The sequence below is a fragment of the Pelophylax lessonae genome (assembly GCF_965119305.1).
Source record: "Pelophylax lessonae genome assembly, chromosome: 2".
Lineage (NCBI taxonomy): Eukaryota > Metazoa > Chordata > Amphibia > Anura > Ranidae > Pelophylax > Pelophylax lessonae.
In genome coordinates, this window is record NC_138769.1 from 551175799 (window position 1) to 551198880 (window position 23082).

At 46.6% G+C, this 23082-nt stretch overlaps 1 protein-coding gene across 1 annotated transcript in view; it reads left to right on the plus strand.

The window, feature by feature from the left end:
* The first annotated feature begins 260 nt into the window (after positions 1–260).
* TAMALIN (trafficking regulator and scaffold protein tamalin) overlaps positions 261–23082 on the plus strand; it is a 49519-nt gene continuing 26697 nt past the window's right edge. The window contains exon 1 of the mRNA XM_082247098.1: positions 261–455. Within this exon, the coding sequence (XP_082103224.1) occupies positions 273–455 (183 nt within the window). The 5' untranslated portion in view covers positions 261–272. The remainder of the gene's footprint in view (positions 456–23082) is intronic.

The following is a 23082-nucleotide window of genomic DNA, read 5'->3' on the forward strand; positions in this document are numbered from 1 at the left end:
TGTAGTAGTGTATTATATGACCCCTCTCGATGTACCATTGTAAAATATGACCTCCCTGCTCTCTCAGGTCTCCCCTCAGCGGACACGTGCTCCAGCGTCTGTAGACTTTTCATGTTATGTTCCTGTATACAGGGGGCGTGTTCCCCATGCATAGCCCCGCCCCCGAACTCAGTTATATGCCTGCCGCTCAGTGTCCTCCTTCAATAGAGAACAAGCCGCCGAGTGCTGCCGGTCGGGACAGAGCAGGCTGAGGTGCTGCTGCCGTGACAGGAATGACTTTCCGAAGGCTGAAGAAGCTCCATCACAAGGAGGACTATACCTCTCCTCCGGACCACACCATATACCGGGACAGGGACAAAGCGGACTCTACCTACATGGCCCTGGACACATACCGGACGGATGACATGTACAAGGCGCTCATGGTCTCCGGCGGGACCCTTCCCAGAGCCAAGAAGGTACAACACTGCTCTCATACAAGTCATTATACAGCACGTGCGGGGGGCAATGAAAGGGTTACACGGAGATCGGTGGAGGAGGGGGACCCCATATTGGGTTCTATTGATGTGAGGAACGTGTCTGCAGAGCTTCCCTGTGTTGTCATAGCATTGTCCCCGGAGGGGGGGGGGTATGAGCCCATTGTTGGGGAAGTCCTATTGTCTGTTTGTGTCTTGTCAGGACCAATGTGACTGCTCAGTGATGGGAGAAAACTGTGCACTTCATGGATCCCCTGGGATCACCCATATGTGGGATCACCTGGGATCACCCATCTGTGGGATCACCTGGGATCACCCATCTGTGGGATCACCTGGGATCACCCATCTGTGGGATCCCTTGGGATCACCCATCTGTGGGATCCCTTGGGATCACCCATCTGTGGGATCCCTTGGGATCACCCATCTGTGGGATCCCTTGGGATCACCCATCTGTGGGATCCCCTGGGATCACCCATCTGTGGGATCCCCTGAGATCACCCGATCTCCTATGTCTGATGTGATCAACTGACATCATTGATTCCCCAAGTATATGATTACCTGGGAATATTGATCTTCTATTAATATTATCACTAATGATCACCTGACATCAGTGATCTTCTATGTCGGATATAATCACCTGAGAATATTGATCTTCTATTGATATTATCACTGATGATCACCTGAGTTCACTGATCTCACATGTCTGCTATGATTTCCTCCCTGATCCCCCCCCCCCACATCTGACATGGGATCATTTTGTGTGACACTCTTTGACATCCTGCTATAAGGTCATGTCAGAGCACGTATACAAAAGATAAAAATAAAAGGCTGTGAGAACACACACCACTACTGAAGAGTGAGCTGCGCTCTCTAGAAGTGTGAGAAGTTGGTGGTTGGGGTATGTGTCTAGGAGTGTATGGGCTCAGATTCCTGTAATAGGTGCGCCTCACTTACCACATCTAGTATTGCTCTGACTACATAAGTTCTATGTGTATGTGTGAGTGTTCCCTCCAGGCCTCTGTTGTCAAGGGCTCACTATGGGGGAGATTTACTAAAACTGGTGCACTCAGAATCTGCCGCACCTGTGCATGGCAGCCAATCAGCTTCTAACTTCAGCTTGTTCAATTAAGCTTTGACAATAAAACTGGGAAGCTGATTGGTTACTATGCAGAGCTGCACCAGATTTTACACTCTACAGATTTAGTAAATGAGCCCTGGTGTATATTGCTCATGGCTGTAGCCACTGGCAATAATTGCATGAAAAATCTGACTGGCTGGTTGTACCCAAGTTGATCGATCAATTACCTTTTGTGTACAATCAGCTTGTCCATACATGGGTCCAATCTCAGCTGGTTCAGCAAGGGCTGTAATCGCATGAAAAATCTGTCAGGCTGGTTGTACCCAAGCTGATTGGTCCAATTTGGTAGATTCAGCCTTTCCATCCTGCTGAACCGGCCACCATTCAGTCTAGGCAGGCTTAAGGTTGTGGGTGCATTTAAACACACATCAATGTATGCCTACTTAAAGTTTTATCTTTTAACTTTCCAAAAAGTAGTTTTGTAAATTAATGTGAACTGTTGTGAGGTGAGATGGGTCCGGTGACAAGTGAAATGCCTTGTGTAGTAGAGCATTAGGTCCGGTGACAAGGGAAATGCCTTGTGTAGTAGAGCATTAGGTCCAGTGACAAGTGAAATGCCTTGTGTTGTAGTGGGACTTCTTGTTTTACAAGTTTTCTCTCCTCACTGACAGATGACAGGTTGGTGGCGCTCTCATCTACTTCCATAGAGCACTGTGCCAGCAAGAGACCTTGTGCTACATGCTGCCAGTGTTTGTAATAAATGACATTGTAACAAATGGGAAGTTTTGTAGATACTTGTAATGTCATCCCTCAATCTGATCTCAGGCTTGTACAGTAAGTAGCACAGGCTGTTGTCCTGTTGTGAAATTGCTACCTCTGGTTTAATTGTATACTGTAAGCGTCTCAAAGTGTGCATTAGAAGCTGCAACAAATCTGGCAGAGCCTACCTCATTTCTTGACTGGAGAACGTCCAGCATCATCTAGGTCTTTTCTCCCCTTTTTCCCCATTTTCCCTGTCCCTCTCGCCTTTATTCATTGGATTTCAGTTTTTTGTTTAATTTTAAATGTTCTTGTTTTTCTTATATCAATGTGCAAAAGGAGTAACAGATCTGTGGATTTTAGTTTTTAGGGCCAGTTCACACCATCACACAGGGATATATATACTCTGTGCCTTCCTGTCAGGTTGGGTAAAATGTATGTTTTTTTTTTTTTTTTAAAAATCTGATTTTTTAATTAATTTTTATGAAATTTATTTTAATAGAATGCTTTTGGAGTACATTGTGCAGGCTCCACATCATGTGTGTGTGTTAGGCTGATTTCACACGGGTGTTCTCCATAGTCTGCATCTGCCTGATAGCAGGGGATCTCCCCGCTGAGCAGGCGGATGACAGGTCTGTCAGCTCTGCTATGTAGAGCGGACACGGACACAGCCAGGTGTCCTCTATGGCAGTGGTCCTCAACCCTGGCCTACAGGGCACACTAACAGGCCATATTTGCAAGCTAACTGAAATACATCCCAGGTGATATCATTTGCTGCTCAGTGATTGCAGTACTCTAGTCTGCATCTCCCCAAGGTAATACTTAAAATCTGGCCTGTTAGTGGGCCCTGAGGACCGGAGTTGAGGACCACTGCTCTATGGGGTAGTCAGATGTAGACTGCTTGTCTTGTTTCCATATGGCTGTCATCCGATTTGCTGTTTTTGGCGGATCAGGTGTCAGTGGACACATGTCTTCTGACATCTGCCGCTCCAGAGAAATTGATGGTCCAATCAGGTCTGCCTGAAAAACTGACAGGCGGACCTGATGAGATCGCCCGTGTGATACCAGCATTAACTAGAAAATGCAGCCTGCCTAGAAACTCCCATTCCTCCAGATCTGCCCAACAAGGCATTTTGGCATTCATTTAACGCCTCCCAAGAGTCCTGATCTGCCTGTATTGTATAGAGAAACACAGAGACAAATGGCATTTGCATGTTGATTGGGAAAGGCAAAATATAAACCGGTGAAATGCCAGCTTTGTCTGCTTTACGTCTCTCTGTGTTCCGTGGTAAGGATGAGAAGCTGGTTTATAGATATAATCTAATATGGCAGCACACCAGTAAGGTTGGTCTTGGGTCCCATCTTAATAAATGAATCGCTTTATATTCTAGCTGCTAGGCTTTAAGGTTGCCCTTTGCAGTAATCGCAAGTAAAATCTGACAGGCTGGTAGTACTCAAGTTGACCAATCCCTACACTGCAGGATAACTGATAGCCAAGTATTCACAGCAGGATAGAAAGTGTACCATGTATGAGGGTTGGCCCCCTGTTGCACCGGTGTCACTTGTCATGCAATTTGATTGTTTAGTCTGCAATGGAAGTGGTCATATCGGTGCAATTCCGACTTCTTAGCAGGGGATCTCCCCGCTGGGCAGGCAGACGACAGGTCTGTCCGCTCTGCTATGAGTCGCAAAAAGTAGTGTAAGAAATACTTTTAAAATCAGTGCAAGGTAAGACTTGCATAGACATCTGTGCATGAAGTCGCACAGATGTCTTCCAAGTAGCACCTGAAGTAGCACTACTTTGAAATGGAGCTACTTTCACACTTGTCATGCAACTTTGGACATCAGAGTTGCACAACTTGTCGTTCCTCATGTTTTCCAATGATACCCATTCATCTATGCGCAACCTAAAGTTACAGCAACTTCCAAGTAGTTCATACACTACTTTGGTTCAACTTTCTTGCAACTTGAGGGCCATAGACGTCAATGTTAACCCTCAGAAGTTGCTTGAAAGTCATACCTGAATGTTATTCAATGCAACTTGTGTGCAACAGTTGTCCAGTAAAACTGGTCAAAGGCAAAGTTGTATCCAGGTAGCACCCATCCAAAGTTGCGTGAAAGTTGCATCAAAGTCTCACTCCTTTTGAGTTGTACAAGTGTGAAAGGATCCTTATGCCCCGTACACACGTTCAGATAATCGGACGACTTATCGTTCGCATTTTGTTGCATGATACTAACATCGAATTCAACAATGCGTACAAACGGTATGATTTTTGTTGTACGATTCGGGAAAAGCTTCCTGGTTGCTTAGCTACGTATCAGATGGTGCAAAACAAAAACAATGGCAGCCAGGCTTTTTCCGTGCTATTTTAGTGTTTCTGATCATGCGCCATCTTTGTCGATCGATTTTTAGCGGACACATAGTGTACTGATGAAATGATTGTCGTGCGACAGAAGTTTTCCTGTTTGTCCCTTCGGATTTTGTTGGATGAACTGTCATGATCAGCTGTCGAAAGCTGTGTACTAATGATCAGATTATCGTGCGATCAGGTAGAAAGCGAGTTTTATAGTACGATTATCGGAACGTGTTTACGGGGCATTAAAGTGCACGTTTTCAATCTCGTGATCGGAGTGACCAGGGGCTAATTATAGCTTGCGTATTAGTGTTCATGCACACAGGACATTTTACAGCTGCTGTTAGGGGTGACTGACTTTTTTTTTTTTACTGCGTTTAAATGCCCCTCCATGTTGGCCTATGTGTCAATGCACACACAAACTTTCAGAGGCATACGCGTTTAGGGGCAGTATAAAAATAAGTCAGCCTGTGTGTCCAGGAGCATAGGCTGTAAAAATGCGGCTAAACGCTGTAACAAGCGGTTTGCCTTATTTAGCCGTTTTTGGTGTTTTTAGTCATTTTTACATTCTAGGGAATGTTTTTACTAAAAAAAACGCGATTGCAAAAAAATGTGCAATAAATGCTGCTCAAAAACACAACTAAAAGCACGTTTTCCTGGGAGCAGTGCTGGCATTAATTAACCGGTTGCCGACCGCCGCAAGTACATATACTGCGGCGGTCAGCCCCGGCCAGGTAAAGTGACGTATCGGTACGTCACTAGCCTGTAAGCCAATAGGGGGCGAGCGCGTGCCGCCGGAGGCGTGTTTCCGCATCGGCTCATTCACAGACACCTCAGTGCGTGTGACCGGCGGACCCGATGTCCGCCGGTCACTCGCGATCGTCCGCTGTGAAGGGAGAAAGGCAGGCGGCTAATGTAAACAAAGCCGCCTGTCATTCTTCCCTGTGTAACAACACAGATCATAAGGTCCTTCTATGTAGGACCGTTGATCTGTGCTGTTACATGTAAAGCCACATCCAATCACAGTTAGAAACACACCCCTAGGTTCACACTTAACCCCTCCTTCCCCAATAAAGTTAACCCTTTCCCTGCCAATGTAATTTTTACAGTAACAGTGCATATGTATAGCACTGATTACTGTAGTAATGTCACTGGTAACCCCAAAAGTGTCAAAAATGTCAGTCAAGGGTCCGATCTGTCAGCCGCAATGTCGCAGTCCCGCAAAAAAATCGCAGATCGCCGCCATTACTCGTTAAAAAAAAAAAAAATGACAAAAATCTTTCCCTTAGTAAACGCAATAACTTTTGCGCAAACCATTTAAAATAAGCTTGTGATTTTTTTTTTTTTTTTTTTTTTACCATACATATTTAGCAGAAAACAAATTGGCCAAAAATGTTAAATTTTGATTTTTACATTTTTTTGGGGGGAATTTCATATAAAAAATGTGAAAAATAGTTATTTTTGCAAAATTGTCGCTCTTTTTTTGTTTGTAGCGCATGATCAAAACATCACACAGGTGATCAAATACCACCAAAAGAAAGCTCTGTTTGTGGGGAAAAAAAGGACGTCAAATTCGTTTAGGTACAGCGTCGCACGATCGTGCAATTTTCCGTTAGTCACGCAGTGCCGAATCGCAAAATAGGTCCTGGTCAGGAAGGGGGTAAAATCTTCCGGGGCTTAAGTGGTTAAGTGTCCCGTGTACATGAGCCGTTATACTTGCCTCCAAGGATGCTGAGAAATCACCTTCCCTGAGTTCTTCTTTAAGTGCTGCGTTGTATTGTATCACAAACTACAAACACTAAATCGAATCCAGAGGAATATAATTGCTTCATGCTGGGTCCTACATTTGGCTCAGAGATAAGAAGATGTCAGTTATGCAAACGTTTGGCTATTTACTTAACTCGAAACTAGAAAATCGAGTTTCGAGTTGAGTAAAGCAAGCTTTAGGCTGATTTTATTATCAAACTAGGACCTAATTTACTAATTTGCATGCTGAAATGAGAGCCAAAAAGGCACGTTTACGTAGATAAACATCTGTCCGTTTTTCTTTCTATAAACTATTTGTACAAGTTAACCTTTTCAGCGAAGACTCGTTCTGATAGAATGAAGTATGAGGAGTAAATGGGGAATGACCTGTCTCTGTAGGGCTGTATTCCTATTCATTCATGGTCAGTAATGGGCCAATCTCACGGTGTCCATACACTCCAATAGACTGACATCTTTTACAACACGCAGCCCTTAAGGAGCCAATTCTGTTGTTTTAAAGCCATAAAAAGTGATGGCTCCACAAATTACAGCTGGCCACCTTGTTCTCCTTCTTCTCACTTGGGTGAAAATTGCCGGTATGGGAATTAGTGACAGGACTATGATTCCTGCAGTATAACCAGAAACAATGGCGTCCCGAAAGTAGGTGAGCAGGCCAGCTGATCGGTCATGTAAGTCGCACAGCCCTCCTTTTTCCTGTTTTTTTGTTCCATCTCTGCAGCCGTGATGTAATATTGGCAGTCCAGCCATAATATAGCTCACATGTGCAGATCTGTGTAAAGTTCCCACCAGCCGGTTGAAGGATCGCCAGTTGAAGGATCGGTATTTGTGACTTTCTCCTTTTTTATTTTTTATGAGGAAGCCCAGGTTATGAGCGAAGGAAAATATCTTCCACAGCTGTCAGTTAAAGGGCATGTCACTTCTAATAGACATGTTTTATGTTCTCCCTGTAAATCAAGCGTGTCAAGTCAGCGTGTTTTGGGAAGCATGGGGTCCTCGCACAGTTTTGTGGCCCGCAGGCATATTTAGGGATTTCAATTGAAGGAGACCCCAGTGGTTTCTGCAAGCCAGTTTGGCTACATTTTACGTTGTTTTGCACCTTCTAGTTTAGAAAATGTCTTTTCATCACATATGAACGCAGATTGTTGTAGCAAACACTTGTGTATCAATACATGCTATCATCTTAAATCCATTTAAATTGAAATGGTAAGGTAATTAAGGTGGGATTTTTTTTTCTTTTTGGACATTGCATTCTGACAGCAGCACTGTCACTGTCAGAATACACCAATCAGTGGCTGCAGCGGATTGTCGGCAGCCGCTGATGTTGAATTATGTTCCCAATAGGACTTTTTGACAGAAGCCGATCAATTGATTTGACTTATTTTGAGCTGAGACAGCCACACACTTATTGAAATATGGCTGGTCCCTGTTGAAGCAACCAAATCTTGATAAGTGTATGGACAGCTATAGTGCCAGGAACGCTCTTCGCTTTCCTGTATGATTCACTGCAATGCAATTTGCAGTCCATTCATTAAAATGGGCTGAAATTGCACTGGTATACACCAAAAGTAGCACATGCACTATTTTAAAGTGGTTCTAAAGGCAGAAGATTTTTTTTTTTTTTAATGCATTCTATGCATTAAGATAAAGAACCTTCAATGTGCAGCAGCACCCCCTAATAGTTACCTGAACCCCATCTCAATTCAGCGATTTTGCACGAGAGACTTGGCTGTCTGGGATTCTCCCCCCCTGATTGGCTGAGAGACACAGCGGGCACCATTGACTCCCACTGCGGTCAGTCAGTGAGCCAATGAGGAGAGAGAAGGGGTGGTGCCCAGCCGTAGCTCTCTTTTTGAATGTACAGAGGGAGCTACGGCTCGGCTCGGGTGGTTGCTATGGGGGGAACTCAGCAGGAGGGAGGGGCCAGGAGCTCCGAAGGACCCAAGAGGAGGATGACCCAGGCTGCTCTGTGCAAAACCACTACGCAGAGGAGGTAAGTATAACAGGTTTATAATTTAAAACAAAAAAGAGACTTTAGTATAATTTTAAAAGCCGCACTGCTACTGGTTCTCATAGTACTGCGGAATCATGCAATCCATTTCAGGAGAATGCACTGTATTTGGAGGGTTAAGAATCTTTTGACACCCGTAACAATTTGTACACCCATTACATTTTGTATGTGATGTGGGAAACTCGACCAGAACAAGGCCTTCCCATACTGCATCCTGGTGTGAATCAACACTAAGAGAAGAGGCACTGACGGCCGGTCTTATCGCGTGGAGGGATCTTGCAGGAGTGATGGAGTAGGTAAGTGATTCATATTTTCCCCTAGGCCAGTGATGGCGAACCTTGGCACCCCAGATGTTTTGGAACAACATTTCCCATGATGCTCATGCACTCTGCAGTGTAGTTAAGCATCATGGGAAATGTAGTTCCAAAACATCTGGGGTTCCAAGGTTTGCCATCACTGCCCTAGCCTTAAATAAGCATTTAAACTTGCAATGTGGAGGAAGCCCCACTGCAAGGAGGGGGTGGGGGGAGAATCTTTTTTTTTTTTCTCCCTGGAGTTCAGCTTTAAACTGACCAAACAAACGGTTAGATGTGAACCCCAGAGATTGCCGTGTGAATATTATGTTCACAAAGCTGTTTCCTAACATTGAACCTATACATGGTTTATTTATTTTCCTCTAGTATCCTTATTCACTAGGATCCCAGAGCTCCTTTGCCTAACTAAATAAGAAGAGCACACATTGGTGACTTATTAATTGTTCAGTGCATATTGTGTCTCCGGAGAGCCAACCTTTCACCAGCAGCCTGATTGCTGGCATCTTTGGCTGAGCAGCTTTGTGACTTGTCATGCAGAACGTTTGTCACAAAGTCTTCTCTTGAAGTCATTGTAGCATAATAACGTTAACTTTACTAAAGTGCTGAAAAATAAGAGTTGCTTTGGGTGGCAACTCTTTCTGAAAATGCTGGTTGCTTGGCTGTCTTGTAAATTTCACAGTTTTACCTGACTCGGCACATGTCTATAAATCAGTAGTTCTAACCATTTGGAGCTATCTTGTTCCATTTGATCAACATGTCAGTTAGGCAATCCGGCAGCCAGTGCTTGGTAGTTGGCCCCCTGTAAGCACCTGCACAGCAGTATTCGGACTGGAGAATGTTATCTTCATATTTCTGAAGAATTGACAACTCCCTCCTTAAATTTGTACATTTGTGTGGCTTGTGTCTTCATAATGTTCCTGTTTCTGGGTATTGTGTTGAAATCTGGTTACTTCAGTATGCATTACGTATGTGTTTGCTTCATCCAGTGTTGTCCATTTAATGCCTAGTACGCACGATTAGAAAATCGGAGAAATTAAATACCCCTTTTAAAGCGGTAATCTGAATGTTAGTACATAGCTTTCGAGAGCTGATTATGTCAGTGCATGCGTAATTATCCAAAGAGACTAACACGAAAAATGTTCTCATGCGATACCAGATCATACGTTTTTTAGTTAATCAGTGCAGTATTCGTCTGAAAACAATCAGAAGACCAAGACCACAGATGCTTGAAAAAGAGACTACATTACATCACTTCCGAAGTTTCATTCTGTCATAGGAGAATTTTCATAACTTTAGTATCCTTCCTTTCAGTATGAGACTAGCATGCAAAAAAATAGAAGATCATTCCTGTTCTATTCTCACCATGTGTACGAAGCTGAAGAGGCTAAGCAGCCTGGCAGGAAGTGCCTAGAACTTTGGATCTAAGAAATGTAACTCTGGTTCTACTGATGGCAACTATAGATGGACCAATGTTTTCCCTAGATCAGGTTTGAGACCTCTTTCTGCATTTGGCTGTTAAATTCTTGGAGCTTGTATAGGTCATTCAGTTTTTATGCAGCTATATTTGCAATGTAAGCCTGTACAGGGAATTGGTTGGGTGAGGTCAGTCGAGTTTTCTGCAGGATCTGCAGCATTCCCGGTTTTCTCTCTAAGTGGACCTATAGATTAAAGTTCATGGAAACCTAGAGTACCCAAAGGAAGCCTATGCATGCACAGAGAGATCATGTGAACTCCATGCTGATAGTGTCCTGGCTGGGATTTGATCCAAGGACCTCAGTGCTGCAAGTGCTATCCGCTAAACCACTGTGCTGCCCCATGCAATGGGAACTTGTATGTGGCTTTTTTGCGGAGATCAATTTTAGGAATTGTTTGGTGGCCAGTCGCAATGTAAAGCCTGCAGGTATCTTTACGGACAGAATTAGCTGCTGGCTTCATGACTCTTAAGCAGCCCATAAATGATTTGATTTTCTTTCCTTCCACCAGATCGAAGGAAAGAAAATCACTCTTCCCCCCCATTAACACAGTCAGTATTGATGGGGAAAATGCCTGCCGCAGCGCTATTGAGTCCTGCTGGCAGAGGGGTGCCCGCTGCTGGGAGCTTTCCTGGCTGACAGAACACAATGATTATTGCTAGCAGCTATAGCTGCTGGCAGTATTCACATGTAGAAAATCTGGGGCTGGTTGTACCCAGGTTGATCGAGGGATCGACTTGAGTACAATAAACCTACCCATAGATGGATCAAGACTCAGCTGGTCCCTGCTGAACCAGACAAATGTCCTTCCATGTATGGCCAGCTTTAAGCTGGTCATACATGGAAACAATTCTGGCCAGTTCCTAAGGAACTGACCAAAATTCAATCGCAGTTTGTGTACTCTGACAGCTGCGGGTGCTGGCTCTCTGAATACAATAGCTGGCAGGGGAGATTTTTGTTTACCCTGAATGGGTGAACTGATAGATTTCTTAGTGGATGGCCAGCGTTATTTAGGTCTGTCACTGTCTGACAGTCCTTTTTAACCAATGTGCCCATTTTATATTTTTGTGTCATAAATAAGATTATGGTATGAAACATGCTTGTCGGGTTTCTAATAGAAAAGGTCTCATCATGGTGACGAAGGTCACTTTTGTTTAAACCTACTAAATGAGTGGCATATGCTGTGACACTAGTAATCTTTAAACAGGTTTGGCACCACTTAACCCATATTCTGTCTGGCAAGCTACACTGGTAATCAGCAAATGATTTGTCTGCTGCTTTGTCCCCTTCTATTTTTTTCTTTATCCTATTTGTCCTAATCTAGTTGTGTTTTTTTGCTGGTGGCACTTTGCTCACAGACTGCTGCCTCTCACTTTTTCATGATCCTTTTTAATAATAGATTTGTTTTTCTTTTCTGTTAAACAAGAGACAGCATGGTGGTCACACCCTGTCTCTTTAAATTGCCATAATTTAATTATTGCTTTGTTTAAGCTGCATTAGCCTCTATCCTTTTGGAAGCAGATGGTTCATGAAGTTGGGGACAATAAGAAGATTGGGCTTTTGATGTGAATAAACAGAAGCTGGGACACGTTCCAAGAGATCTGTAAATCACATAAACATATTTAATGTAGTACTGTATTTTACAGTTTTTTTTTTTTTTGTTTACAAAAACTTTTATTGGAAAGCCAAAAAACCATACATTACAATACAGAAATACAGATAAAAGGCAGGTATATATAACATGGAAAGATCATTTCGACACAAGTGTATAGCATGAAAGCAAATAATCAACATGATATACCAACAACAATAGTGAGAGTACAACTGCAAAACTTGGGCTAAAGCCTCGTACACACGCACCGATTGTTGGCCGTGAATTTTCGGCCAACGTCCGATCGGCCGATTTTCGGCTTGTTAGTATGATGCTTCCGACAACTGACTGCGACTTTTCGGCCGAACAAAATCTGGTGTTCAGGCTATAAAATATTCGTTGGCCGTCAACAGAACGGCCGATTGTTCGTCAGTACAGATTTCGGTAGACAAAAATCAGATGAGCAAGACTGGGCATGCTCAGAGAAGAAAAAACACACGGGAAGTAAACCAGAACATGACATCACTTCTGAAGTTGGTTGTTGTTGGCTGAAAAAATTTGTGTGCAGTCTAGAGCAAATTTCAACCAACACAACAACACTGGACAAAAGACGGCCGATCGGTCGGCCAACAATCGGTGCGTGTGTACGAGGCTTAAGGCACGACTGATGAGCATTTATCCCAGATATCCCATTTTTCATGGAAAACATGCATAGAACCGAATGAAAAACTTGTTGCGAAAGTCTGAGGACTTCCATCCTTGATAAGACCTGAGGCCATAGGAGTGCAGTTGTTTTTAAGACTTATTTGCTTTAAAATGAATAGGGATTGTAAGGAGATATTGCCCATGGGAGCATTGTTTTAGCCTTTTGACAGGTTGTCTAGAAGTTTGACAGTTATGTCTGAATGAAGCTACTGTACATAATCAGGCTTTGCTCTCCCTCGAAGTATCTTTGGTTTTCACTAGTCAAAAGGACACCGGTCTGACTGGTTTTAAAAGCTGGACTGGTTTTCCAGTATCTGTTATGTATTGTAATAAGCACCTGCAGAAAGTCAAGATGCCTTGAAGGTTTGTTTACAAATTTGACCACAGATGACCATGTAATTTGTGTAGATATTCGCCAGCACACCAAGGATTGAAAGAAAATTTCTATTAAAGAAAGATCGCATCACAAAACCGTGTAGTATTTCCGAGTCATGTATGACCCCTTCGTCAGGCATGGCTAAAGAAGGGGTCCTGGGTGACTCCGAAATGTTGCACTACACTGTTTTGTGATGTGATCTTTCTTTCTTAAAAAAATGTTTGGGAAAAATCGAAGATCCTTGGTGTGCTAGCGAATATCTACATCGGGGATCTTCAAACTACGACCCTCCATCTGTTGCAGAACTCAAGTCCCATGAGGCATTGTAAAACTCTGACATTCACAGACATGGCTAGGCATGATGGGAATTGTAGTTCCTAAACAACTGGAGGGCCATAGTTTGAGGACCACTGATCTACATTATCGTGCGTGTTCCAATATCCAGCTGGCAGTTGTTACAGCACCTTGTACTTTAAGAGCTCATTCCTAGAACGTGTGAGATTGGAATATGCCCGGTGTCCCTTTAATATCCCCTTTCTATGTAATGTACTTGTGCTGGGAGTCCTGGTGCCCATGGTTGTGCTGGTATTCCTGATGCCCTTGGAATGTTTTTTTTTTTTTTTTGCTTTCATCTTTCAAACCTTCGCTATTGCTATCTCAAATGTATATGGTAGGGCACTTTCACATCTCAGTTGATAACTAATATAAATAATTTGGATCTATGGTGACAGGCAACTACGTATGCAATATTCTGCAATATCTTTCACAAGGTTTTAAAAAAAAAAAAAAATCCCCAGGTAGCCGATTACCCATTGCTTATGCCTATGTTTGTGAACATTTTCTGTTGTCCTCAAAGAAAGCACACGTCTCTTGGCTTCGTAAAGGTTCCTGCTGGTTCCCTAATTGGGCTGACTATGTCCTGAATTCTAATTGGTACTTGGAACAAAGTCAGGAGCTGTATATGGCCTGCTATGACTGCTGTGATGGCTGTGGGACTCGCTTATGCCACTGGCATGTAATGTTTAACAAATTAGACAAGTGAATATCAAGAAGTTATTAGTTCTAGTTTTCCATTTGTCTTTTGAATCAAAAATAGGAACTTTAGAAAAAGGCGTGTGGATGTCCATGCATAATAGTGTTTCTAATTAAAGAGGAAGTAAACCCTCCTCTGCAACTTGTATCTATAGGTAAGGCTATGATGAGGCTTACCTATAGGTACTGTAAATATCTCCTAAACATGCACCGTTTAGGAGATATTTACTTTGCATGCATCCAGTGACATCACTGGCGCATGCGCTCTGAAGGAACGGCCGCTCGTGCCGTTCCTTTAGAGCCCCGTGCCGTGACCGTCGGCTCCCACGCGCATGCGCGGGAGTTAACGTCATCGCGGCTCCAGCCAATCGGATAGCCGGATGCTGCAAACCCGGAAGAAGGGCGATACATGTCACCCATGAGAGAGATGAGCGGTCGGCACTTCGGGGCTTCGTTCTAAGGTAAGTTTCTCTTACGTCCTCCGACAGTCGCCGCCTCTTCATATTCGTCACATATGGGGTATTAGACTTTGCTCCGAAGGAGTAGCTAGGCAACAGAATATGTTAACAATAAAGCTTTTAACATATCCCACCCTCAAGGGGTGGTCCCCTCAGTCAATACCCTCCTACTTCCTGCAACCATATCTCAGTTTTAATGTCTAGCTTGTCAGGAGTGGCTGGCTCTCTCTGTGCTGGGACTTTCTGTCCCAGACTTTCTTCTTTTTAAAATTTTGTTTGAGTTTTTCTCTCTACCTTTACTTAGCTGTTATTTTGTCAGCGTTAGTTCTTCGGATGAAGAGGATCATGCGGACTGGGTCTCGGGCTGATCCCCCTGGTCGCAGGTCATGGGTCAGTGGCTTCCCAGTCTGCCATCGAGCGTTCAGCCAGGTAACGCTCCTGGCACAGTGAACGACCCATCCCTGTTCGGTGCAGGGATGATTGGTGAGGTGGCTACCTCACTGGAAGCTGTGCGGTTTCTTAACCCCCCTTGTGTGCGTCTTGAATGCGACTCTCCCTGCCTCATGTGCAGCGGCTTGTTCGCCTGTGCGGGTCCCCCACGCCATGTGAGGTAAGTGTATCTATGTGGGGACCTGTCTGTCTGGGGGGGGTGTCAGTCTGGGACTGTGTAACCTGCCTCTATTCACACTGCTTGTCTCCCTATCTCTCGGCTGCATGCTGTGGGCTGCAAGGGGGGGGGGGGGGGAGCTGTATGACACTGTGTGTGTCAGTCTGGTCAGTGTGAGAAGCTGTGTGCTGTGGGGCATGTTTTTTTGGCATGTTTGGGCATATACAGCGATCGCTGCGGCGATCTGACATGTATTCTGATATTGGAATGTAATGTGTGTTTTAATGCATTGTGGAGCGGCGATTTCGGCGCCAAACGACGCCATTTTGCCTACACTCGCTCCGGCCGCATGGTTTACATGCATGGCGGCCATTTTCTTGTAGCCTCCATAGGCTTACATAGAGCGCCCTGGCAGCATCACTTCCTCTTTCCAGGAACACCGATCGAGGCAGCAGCAGCGGCGAGGGTCTCCTCAGGTTTTATCCTTCTGTTCTTGCTATCCATTGCCTGTGTTCAGTTTGCATATTCCCTGTGGGGGTCTCATTGTGCTTGAGTGTGGTGCGGTGGGCTGCGCTTGCCGCGCTTGCTTAAAAGGGGCAGTTAACCCTTGGTTGTCTGGCATTACAGGGGCAATGGATTCTCAGGAGGGCAAATTTCCTACAGTATTGGTGGAAAGCCAGGGGACCGCTGTTTCCCCCCCAGGGGGGGATTTAGCCACTATTGTGGCTGGCCTTGCTGCTCAGGTGCAAATGCTGGTGCCTGCTCAATCTACTAAAAGGCCCAGAGTTGCTCTTTCCTCTGATTCTGAGGGTGAAGGTGTGATGGGGCTGTTATGGCGGGGGCCTCCTTATCGGGGTCCCGCTCCTCTCTTGATCTAGTGGGGTCTGAGGTGGAGGCTGAAGTTGAGGGGGTTGATAATTCTACCCCTGGCTCGCCTGAAGAGCTTGCAATCATGGATGAGTTGATTGCTTCCATTAAGCAAACGCTGCGTTTGCAGGACGAAGTGTGTCCCCCCGCTGCCTTGGCGGCTTATGGGACGCAGAGGAAACGCAGGACGCCGCAGGTTTTTCCCTGCAATGCTGATTTTCAGCGCGCTGTTAAGGATCAATGGCGCGATCTGCGCAAACCTTTTGCGGTACCAAGTAAATTCAAGCTGCGTTATCTTTTTTCGCCTGCCACTGATGAAAGGTGGTGTGTGCCTCCACCAGTGGATCATGCAATTGCGGTTTTGAACAAAGCCACTGCGATTCCTGCAGAGGGTTCCCCTGTTTTCCGTGATGCCACGGATAGGAGACTGGAGTCTCTTGCCCGTCATACTTATTCTGTTACGGGTTCTATGCTTAAGGCTCTGTTTGCTTCTCTCATGGCGGCCCAGGCGATCGCAAGTTGGACGCAGATGCTTAGGCGCGTCCTAGTGGCCGATTCGGCCTCGCCGGCGACCCTGGATATGGTGGATCAGATCCACCAGGGTGTCATGTATCTGTGTGATGCGGACCTGGACCTGATTCCGTTGGCTGCACGTGTGCACAGCGTGGCGGTGTTGTCTCGTCGCCTGGTTTGGTTAAAATGTTGGTCGGTGGACCATTCTTCACGTAAGACCTTAGCCAATCTGCCTTATGATGGGTCTCGCCTTTTTGGGGAGTCCCTGGATGTGTTGATTAAGGGGATCACCGGGGGTAAGAGCACTCTCTTGCCCCATTTCCCCAAGGCTAAGGGGGCTTCTGGGAAGAAGCATGCTAATTTTCGGCCCCCTCAGGGGTCCTTTCGTGCCTTTCGGCTGCACTACAAGGGCAAACCGTTCAAAGGTCAAGGCTCTCAGAGGAAGCCCTGGTCTGGTAAACAGAAGTCCGGCCAATCCGGACCTGCAGCCCATAACAGTTCGGCCTGAAGGGGCGCCCTCACCCAGTTTTGGGGTGGGGGGACGCTTGCTCGGTTTTCTTCAGCCCTGGTTGGCCCGTGTGCGGGACAGATGGGTTCTGGAAATCGTTCGATCTGGTTACAAGATCGAGTTTCTCTCTCGGCCGGAGAGCAGATTTTTTCCCTCAAATCTTCAGCTGTCTCCAGAGCGCTTGCGGGACCTGCACCTGGCGGTGCGGGACCTGAGGGCTCAGGGAGTGGTGGTTCCGGTGCCTCATCGGGACAGGTTTCGGGGGTTTTATTCCAATCTGTTCACCGTGCCCAGAAAGGAGGGCAAGGTTCGTCCGATTCTGGACTTGAAGGCTCTGAACCGCTCTGTGCGGGTTCGCAAGTTCCGCATGGAATCCCTGCGGTCGGTGGTGGCTGCCCTGGTTCCGGGGGAATTCATGGCCTCCATCGATTTGAAGGATGCGTACCTTCACATCCCCATATTCGAGGGTCATCAGAGGTACCTTCGATTTGCCATTGCGGGGGATCACTACCAGTTCGTGGCGTTGCCTTTTGGTCTCGCCTCGGCTCCGCGGGTCTTCACCAAGGTGCTTGCACCGGTTCTGGCATTATTGAGGGCCCAGGGCGTTTCTGTCCTGGGGTATCTGGACGACATTCTGGTTCGGTCTGCGACCAGCCAGGGTCTGGAGGAGGACCTGTCTGTCACGATGCAAACTCTGCAGGAGTTTGGTTGGACGATAAATTTTCCAAAGTCGACACTGAGTCCGTCGGTTCGTCTCCCCTATCTGGGAATGATACTGGACTCGGTGCAGGCGAAGGTCTTCCTGCCGGAAGACAAACTCAGGACTCTCCGGGAGGAAGTCAGGTTCCCTCAGGGACGTTCCGAACTCGTCTCTGCGGACGTGTATGAGATGTCTGGGATTGATGGTCTCGGCCTTCGAGGCGATTCCTTTCGCCCAGTTTCACACGCGGGGTCTCCAAGCGGAGATCCTGTCCAGGTGGGACGGGCGACCTCAATCTCTGGATCTTCAAATCTCGTTGAGTCTTCGCACCAGGGAAAACCTTCTGTGGTGGCTCCAGTCCCCGTTGGTGTCCGGGGGCAAGTCGTTTCGTCCGATCTCGTGGACGGTGATCACCACGGATGCCAGCCTGTCGGGCTGGGGTGGTGTTCTGGGCGTTCTGTCCGCTCAGGGGACTTGGTCGGAGGGGGAGTCTTCCCTTCCGATCAACATTCTGGAATTGCGTGCGATAAGTCTCTGTCTTCATCGCTGGACGGACCGGCTGCAGGGTTGCCCGGTTCGGGTGCAGACGGACAATGCCACGGCGGTGGCCTACATCAACCACCAAGGGGGCACCAGGAGTGCCCGAGCGGCTCGAGAAGTGGCCGACATTCTGTCTTGGGCCGAGACTCATGTCCCGGCGATAACGGCGGTTCACATTCCGGGTGTGGAGAACTGGCAGGCGGACTATCTGAGTCGCCAGACCCTGGATCAGGGGGAATGGTCTCTCCATCCGGCTGTCTTCCAGATGTTGTGCGCGAAGTGGGGTCTTCCAGATGTGGACCTGTTCGCGTCTCGTCTCAACAACAAGGTGATGAGGTTCGTGGCAAGGACGCGCGACCCTCGGGCAGACGCGTCGGACGCGTTAGTGGCCCCGTGGCATCAGTACAGGCTGATGTACGCGTTTCCACCGATTCAGTTGCTGTCCAGGTTCCTTCGCAGGTTACATTCGGAACGCAACACGGTGATTCTTGTGGCACCGGACTGGCCTCGCCGGTCCTGGTACGCAGACCTCGTGAATCTGGCGGTCGACGCCCCGTGGCGTCTGCCTCTTCGAGACGATCTACTGTCTCAAGGACCGATATACCATCCTGCTTTAGTCTCTGGCTTTGACGGCCTGGCTGTTGAGACCGAGGTCCTGAAGGAGAGGGGTCTCTCTCCGGAGGTCGTTCATACTTTAATCAACGCGAGGAAGTCTTCCTCGGGGAAGGTTTATTACCGTACTTGGAAGGCCTATTTTGCCTGGTGTGAGTCCAGGGGGTTTTCACCCCGCACGTACTCGGTGTCCCGTGTGCTGTCTTTCCTTCAAACGGGTGTTGATCAGCGTTTGGCGCTGGCTACGATCAAGGGTCAGGTGTCTGCTCTGGCCGTTCTGTTTCAACGTCCCGTGGCTTCCAACCCATTGGTTGGCACCTTTGTTCAGGGTGTGCGGCATCTGGTTCCCCCGAGGCGGGATCCTCTGCCCCCTTGGGACTTGAATCTCGTTCTATCTGTGTTACAACGTGCTCCTTTTGAACAGATCAGGGAGATCTCGTTGTCTATGTTGTCCAAAAAGGTCGCCTTTTTGGTGGCGATCACTTCGGCTCGCAGAGTGTCGGAGCTGGCGGCTTTGTCCTGCAAGTCTCCGTACCTGGTTATTCATTTGGATAAGGTGGTCTTGCGACCTAATCCTTCTTTTCTTCCGAAACGAGTTTCGGAATTCCATCTTAATGAGGATATTGTCTTGCCTTCGTTGTGCACGAAGCCTAAACATCCAAAGGAGGTGAGATTGCACTCTCTGGATGTTGTTCGGGCGATTAGGGTTTACCTTAAATCGACTGAGTCTTTTCGAAAGACGGACTCCTTGTTTGTTCTTCCAGAGGGTCCTCGGAAGGGCATGGCGGCTTCGGCCTCTACCATCGCCAAATGGATCAGGCAGACCATTGAACTGGCCTACGCTTTGCAGGGGAAGGTTCCCCCTGTGCCTGTGAAGGCGCACTCTACTAGATCTCTGAGTACGTCTTGGGCCTGTCGTCATGGGGCTTCTGTAGCCCAGGTGTGTAAGGCGGCGACTTGGTCGACCGTGCACACTTTCACAAAATTCTACAAAGTAGATGTTCAGGCATCGGCGGATGCTTCCTTTGGCCGCAAGGTTCTTAGTGCGGCTGTTCCCTAGGGTCCCTTGTTGGGGACTCCTGGCTGTTGGGATAAGTTTTGTATCCCCTGGTTTTTTGTCTTTTCCTGGGTTGTTGCTCCTGTTGAGCACTTGTTTTTTGCTGTTGCCCAGCTGGTTTCCTACCTTTGGTAAGGTTCCTTCTTTGATGCGGAGACTGCGTTGCCTTTCGGCGCGGATGCGTTTCCCACCCCTCATGTTTGCACTGCTTTGGGACGTCCCCATATGTGACGAATATGAAGAGGCGGCGACTGTCGGAGGACGTAAGAGAAAACGGAATTTTTGTAAAATCTTACCTGTAAAATTCCTTTCTCTGAGTCCTCCGACAGTCGCCGCCCCCGCCCCTCTTTTGGGGTTTGATTGTATACTCTACTGCTATTCCACTAAAACTGAGATATGGTTGCAGGAAGTAGGGAGGGTATTGACTGAGGGGACCACCCCTTGAGGGTGGGATATGTTAAAAGCTTTATTGTTAACATATTCTGTTGCCTAGCTACTCCTTCGGAGCAAAGTCTAATACCCCATATGTGACGAATATGAAGAGGCGGCGACTGTCGGAGGACTCAGAGAAAGGAATTTTACAGGTAAGATTTTACAAAAATTCCGTTATTTCATAATGAGCTAGTATGCGATGCATACTAACTAGCTCATTATGTGTTTGTCTTTCAGGTGTTTTTTTTTTTTTAAATTCTGAGGTTAAGTGCCGGTTCACACTTCCTCGGCACGACTTCGGGGGCGACCTGTGAAGTCGCGTGCACTGCGACTTCGGCACGACTTGCACGGACTTCATATAATTAATGTCTATGCAAGTCGCTCCGATGTCGCCCCGAAGTAGTACAGGAACTATTTTCTAAGTCGGAGCGACTTGAGTCGCTCCTATTAGGTTCCCGTAGCACTGCATGGACCGTGACTTGTCAGGCTGACCAGTCGCCTGACAAGTTGCGGTAGTGTGAATGGGCACTTAACAACCTCTTTAAAGGAGATGTGCAGGATTAAAAAAGTAATAAAACAAAAATTACTTATACTGACCTATGTAGCCACAGGATCGCTCTGATGCTGCATCTGTCCCCCACTGGCTCTAAGGCCGAGACCTGAGCGATCACATGACGGTTCTCGGTCTTCACTGGGCAGAGTGTGCTGACTGTCTTTCATCAGCTCTCTGCTCTGCCCCTCCAGCCCTCACTGGAGCACTGGGCTGTGGAGATGGTGGGAGCGGCTGGCTTAGGCTCTCAGCTGTGCACTGAGAGGCTAAGCCAGATGTGGGTCAGGCATCTGGATGGATCCCAACATTAAAGTTAGGATCCTTGCAGAGCATGGACCGGCCCTGTGATGTCAGCTGACAGCGGGCTTAAGCCTGCTGTCAGCTGAGTATAGCTCACAGGAATACGTCCTCCTGTGACCCAGAAGAAAAAACAGCCAAACAAATTTTGACAAGACTTTTAATATTGCAGTTTTCTGCTGCTTTGTGTTACTTTAGTCATATGTAATTTTGTCCGATCTGTAGGCTAAGATGCAATTAGAAGTAGTCTGCAGACAGTGACTTCAAAGCTGGACTACTTTCTGGAGCCAGGTAACCATCATTCCTGAGAAATTACAGCTAATATGGCCAGACTAGATTGGTCCGTGGATGATATGTTACAATAATTTGTCCACTTAACTTGGATTCTGGTTGTAGATGTTTGCAACCTGTTGATCAACAAAAGAACCTTATTAAAGCCAGGTTCCAGGCAACAATTTGGGTAAAATGTCATCATGCCTCTTCCACACTAGGGCCAGGAGGTGGTCAGAACAGATGGTTGAGCCATATTTTCGCTTTCCCCCCTAACTGCTCACCTAATGCCTGCCATCTAGCTGGAGGAGGCTGGGTACATGCTGTGACGAAGCATTTATTCAAGTCTATGGGGCTGCAGTTGCAAGCTAAGCGGTTGGTTTACAGTTGTAGTGCGTTAGTCCTAATGAAAATTGCCATTCGGAAAAAAAAAAAAAAAAAAACAGGCTTTCAACAGGTAGCAAAATCGCTTTTCAGAGAAACAATAGGTGTGAACCTAGCCTTAACCTGTCAAGCTTTATATTTGTTTAGGACAAGAGGTAAAGGGAGCAATTGTTCTTGAGAAGGAAGGCAGAGTCATAAACCCATCAGCCTAATACGGAATGTAGTATTATGTTGTGGCCTGGGCCCACTGGAGAATAAATCTATTTCTACCCCGACAATAAAGTAAAATTGTCACAGGGAGTTGTTCTAACAGTTACCTACTTTGTAAAATTAAAAATGCTTGGCTGTGGTTGGGGCATCAATGGTAGTGGTTGGTAGACTGCCTTGTAGACAGCCAACAATGCATAAATGGTGGTGGTTGGTAGACTGCCTTGTAGACAGCCAACAATGCATAAATGGTGGTGGTTGGTAGACAGCCTTGTAGACTGCCAAAAGAGCATAAATGGTGGTGGTTGGTAGATGGCCTTGTAGACCTCCAGAAGGGCATAAATGGTGGTGGTTGGTAGACAGCCAACAAGGCATAAATGGTGGTTGGTAGACTGCCTTGTAGACAGCCAACAATGCATAAATGGCGGTGGTTGGTAGACAGCCTTGTAGACTGCCAAAAGGGCATAAATGGTGGTGGTTGGTAGATGGCCTTGTAGACTGACAAAAGGGCATAAATGGTGGTGGTTGGTAGACTGCCTTGTAGACCTCCAGAAGGGCATAAATGTTGGTGGTTGGTAGGCAGCCAACAAGGCATAAATGGTGGTTGGTAGACAGCCTTGTAGACCGCCAAAAGGGCATAAATGGTGGTGGTTGGTAGATGGCCTTGTAGACTGCCAAAAGGGCATAAATGGTGGTGGTTGGTAGACTGCCTTGTAGACCTCCAGAAGGGCATAAACGGTGGTGGTTGGTAGACAGCCAACAAGGCATAAATGGTGGTGGTTGGTAGACAGCCTTGTAGACCGCCAAAAGGGCATAAATAAATGGTGGTTGGTAGATGGTTAAATTGATGCTGTCAGTTGATGGATGTCTTGTCTGTGGCAATGTGTGCATGATCACCATTTGTTGAGCTGTGCTAGCAGGACGTCTTCAAATAACTGTCTACACATTCAATATTCTGGGAAGACTAGGCACATCCTAGTTCTTAATGACACAAACAATACAGTGGGACTTTCCAAAAGCATTTAATGAAGGAAAGTTAAAAGGTTTAAGTGTAAGCCATATTCATTTTTCCACATAAGTGAAGAAAATCCATATCCGCGGGTTTGTACTTCGGCATGCTAAACGCTGTGACTCTCCGAGCTAGATGCTTT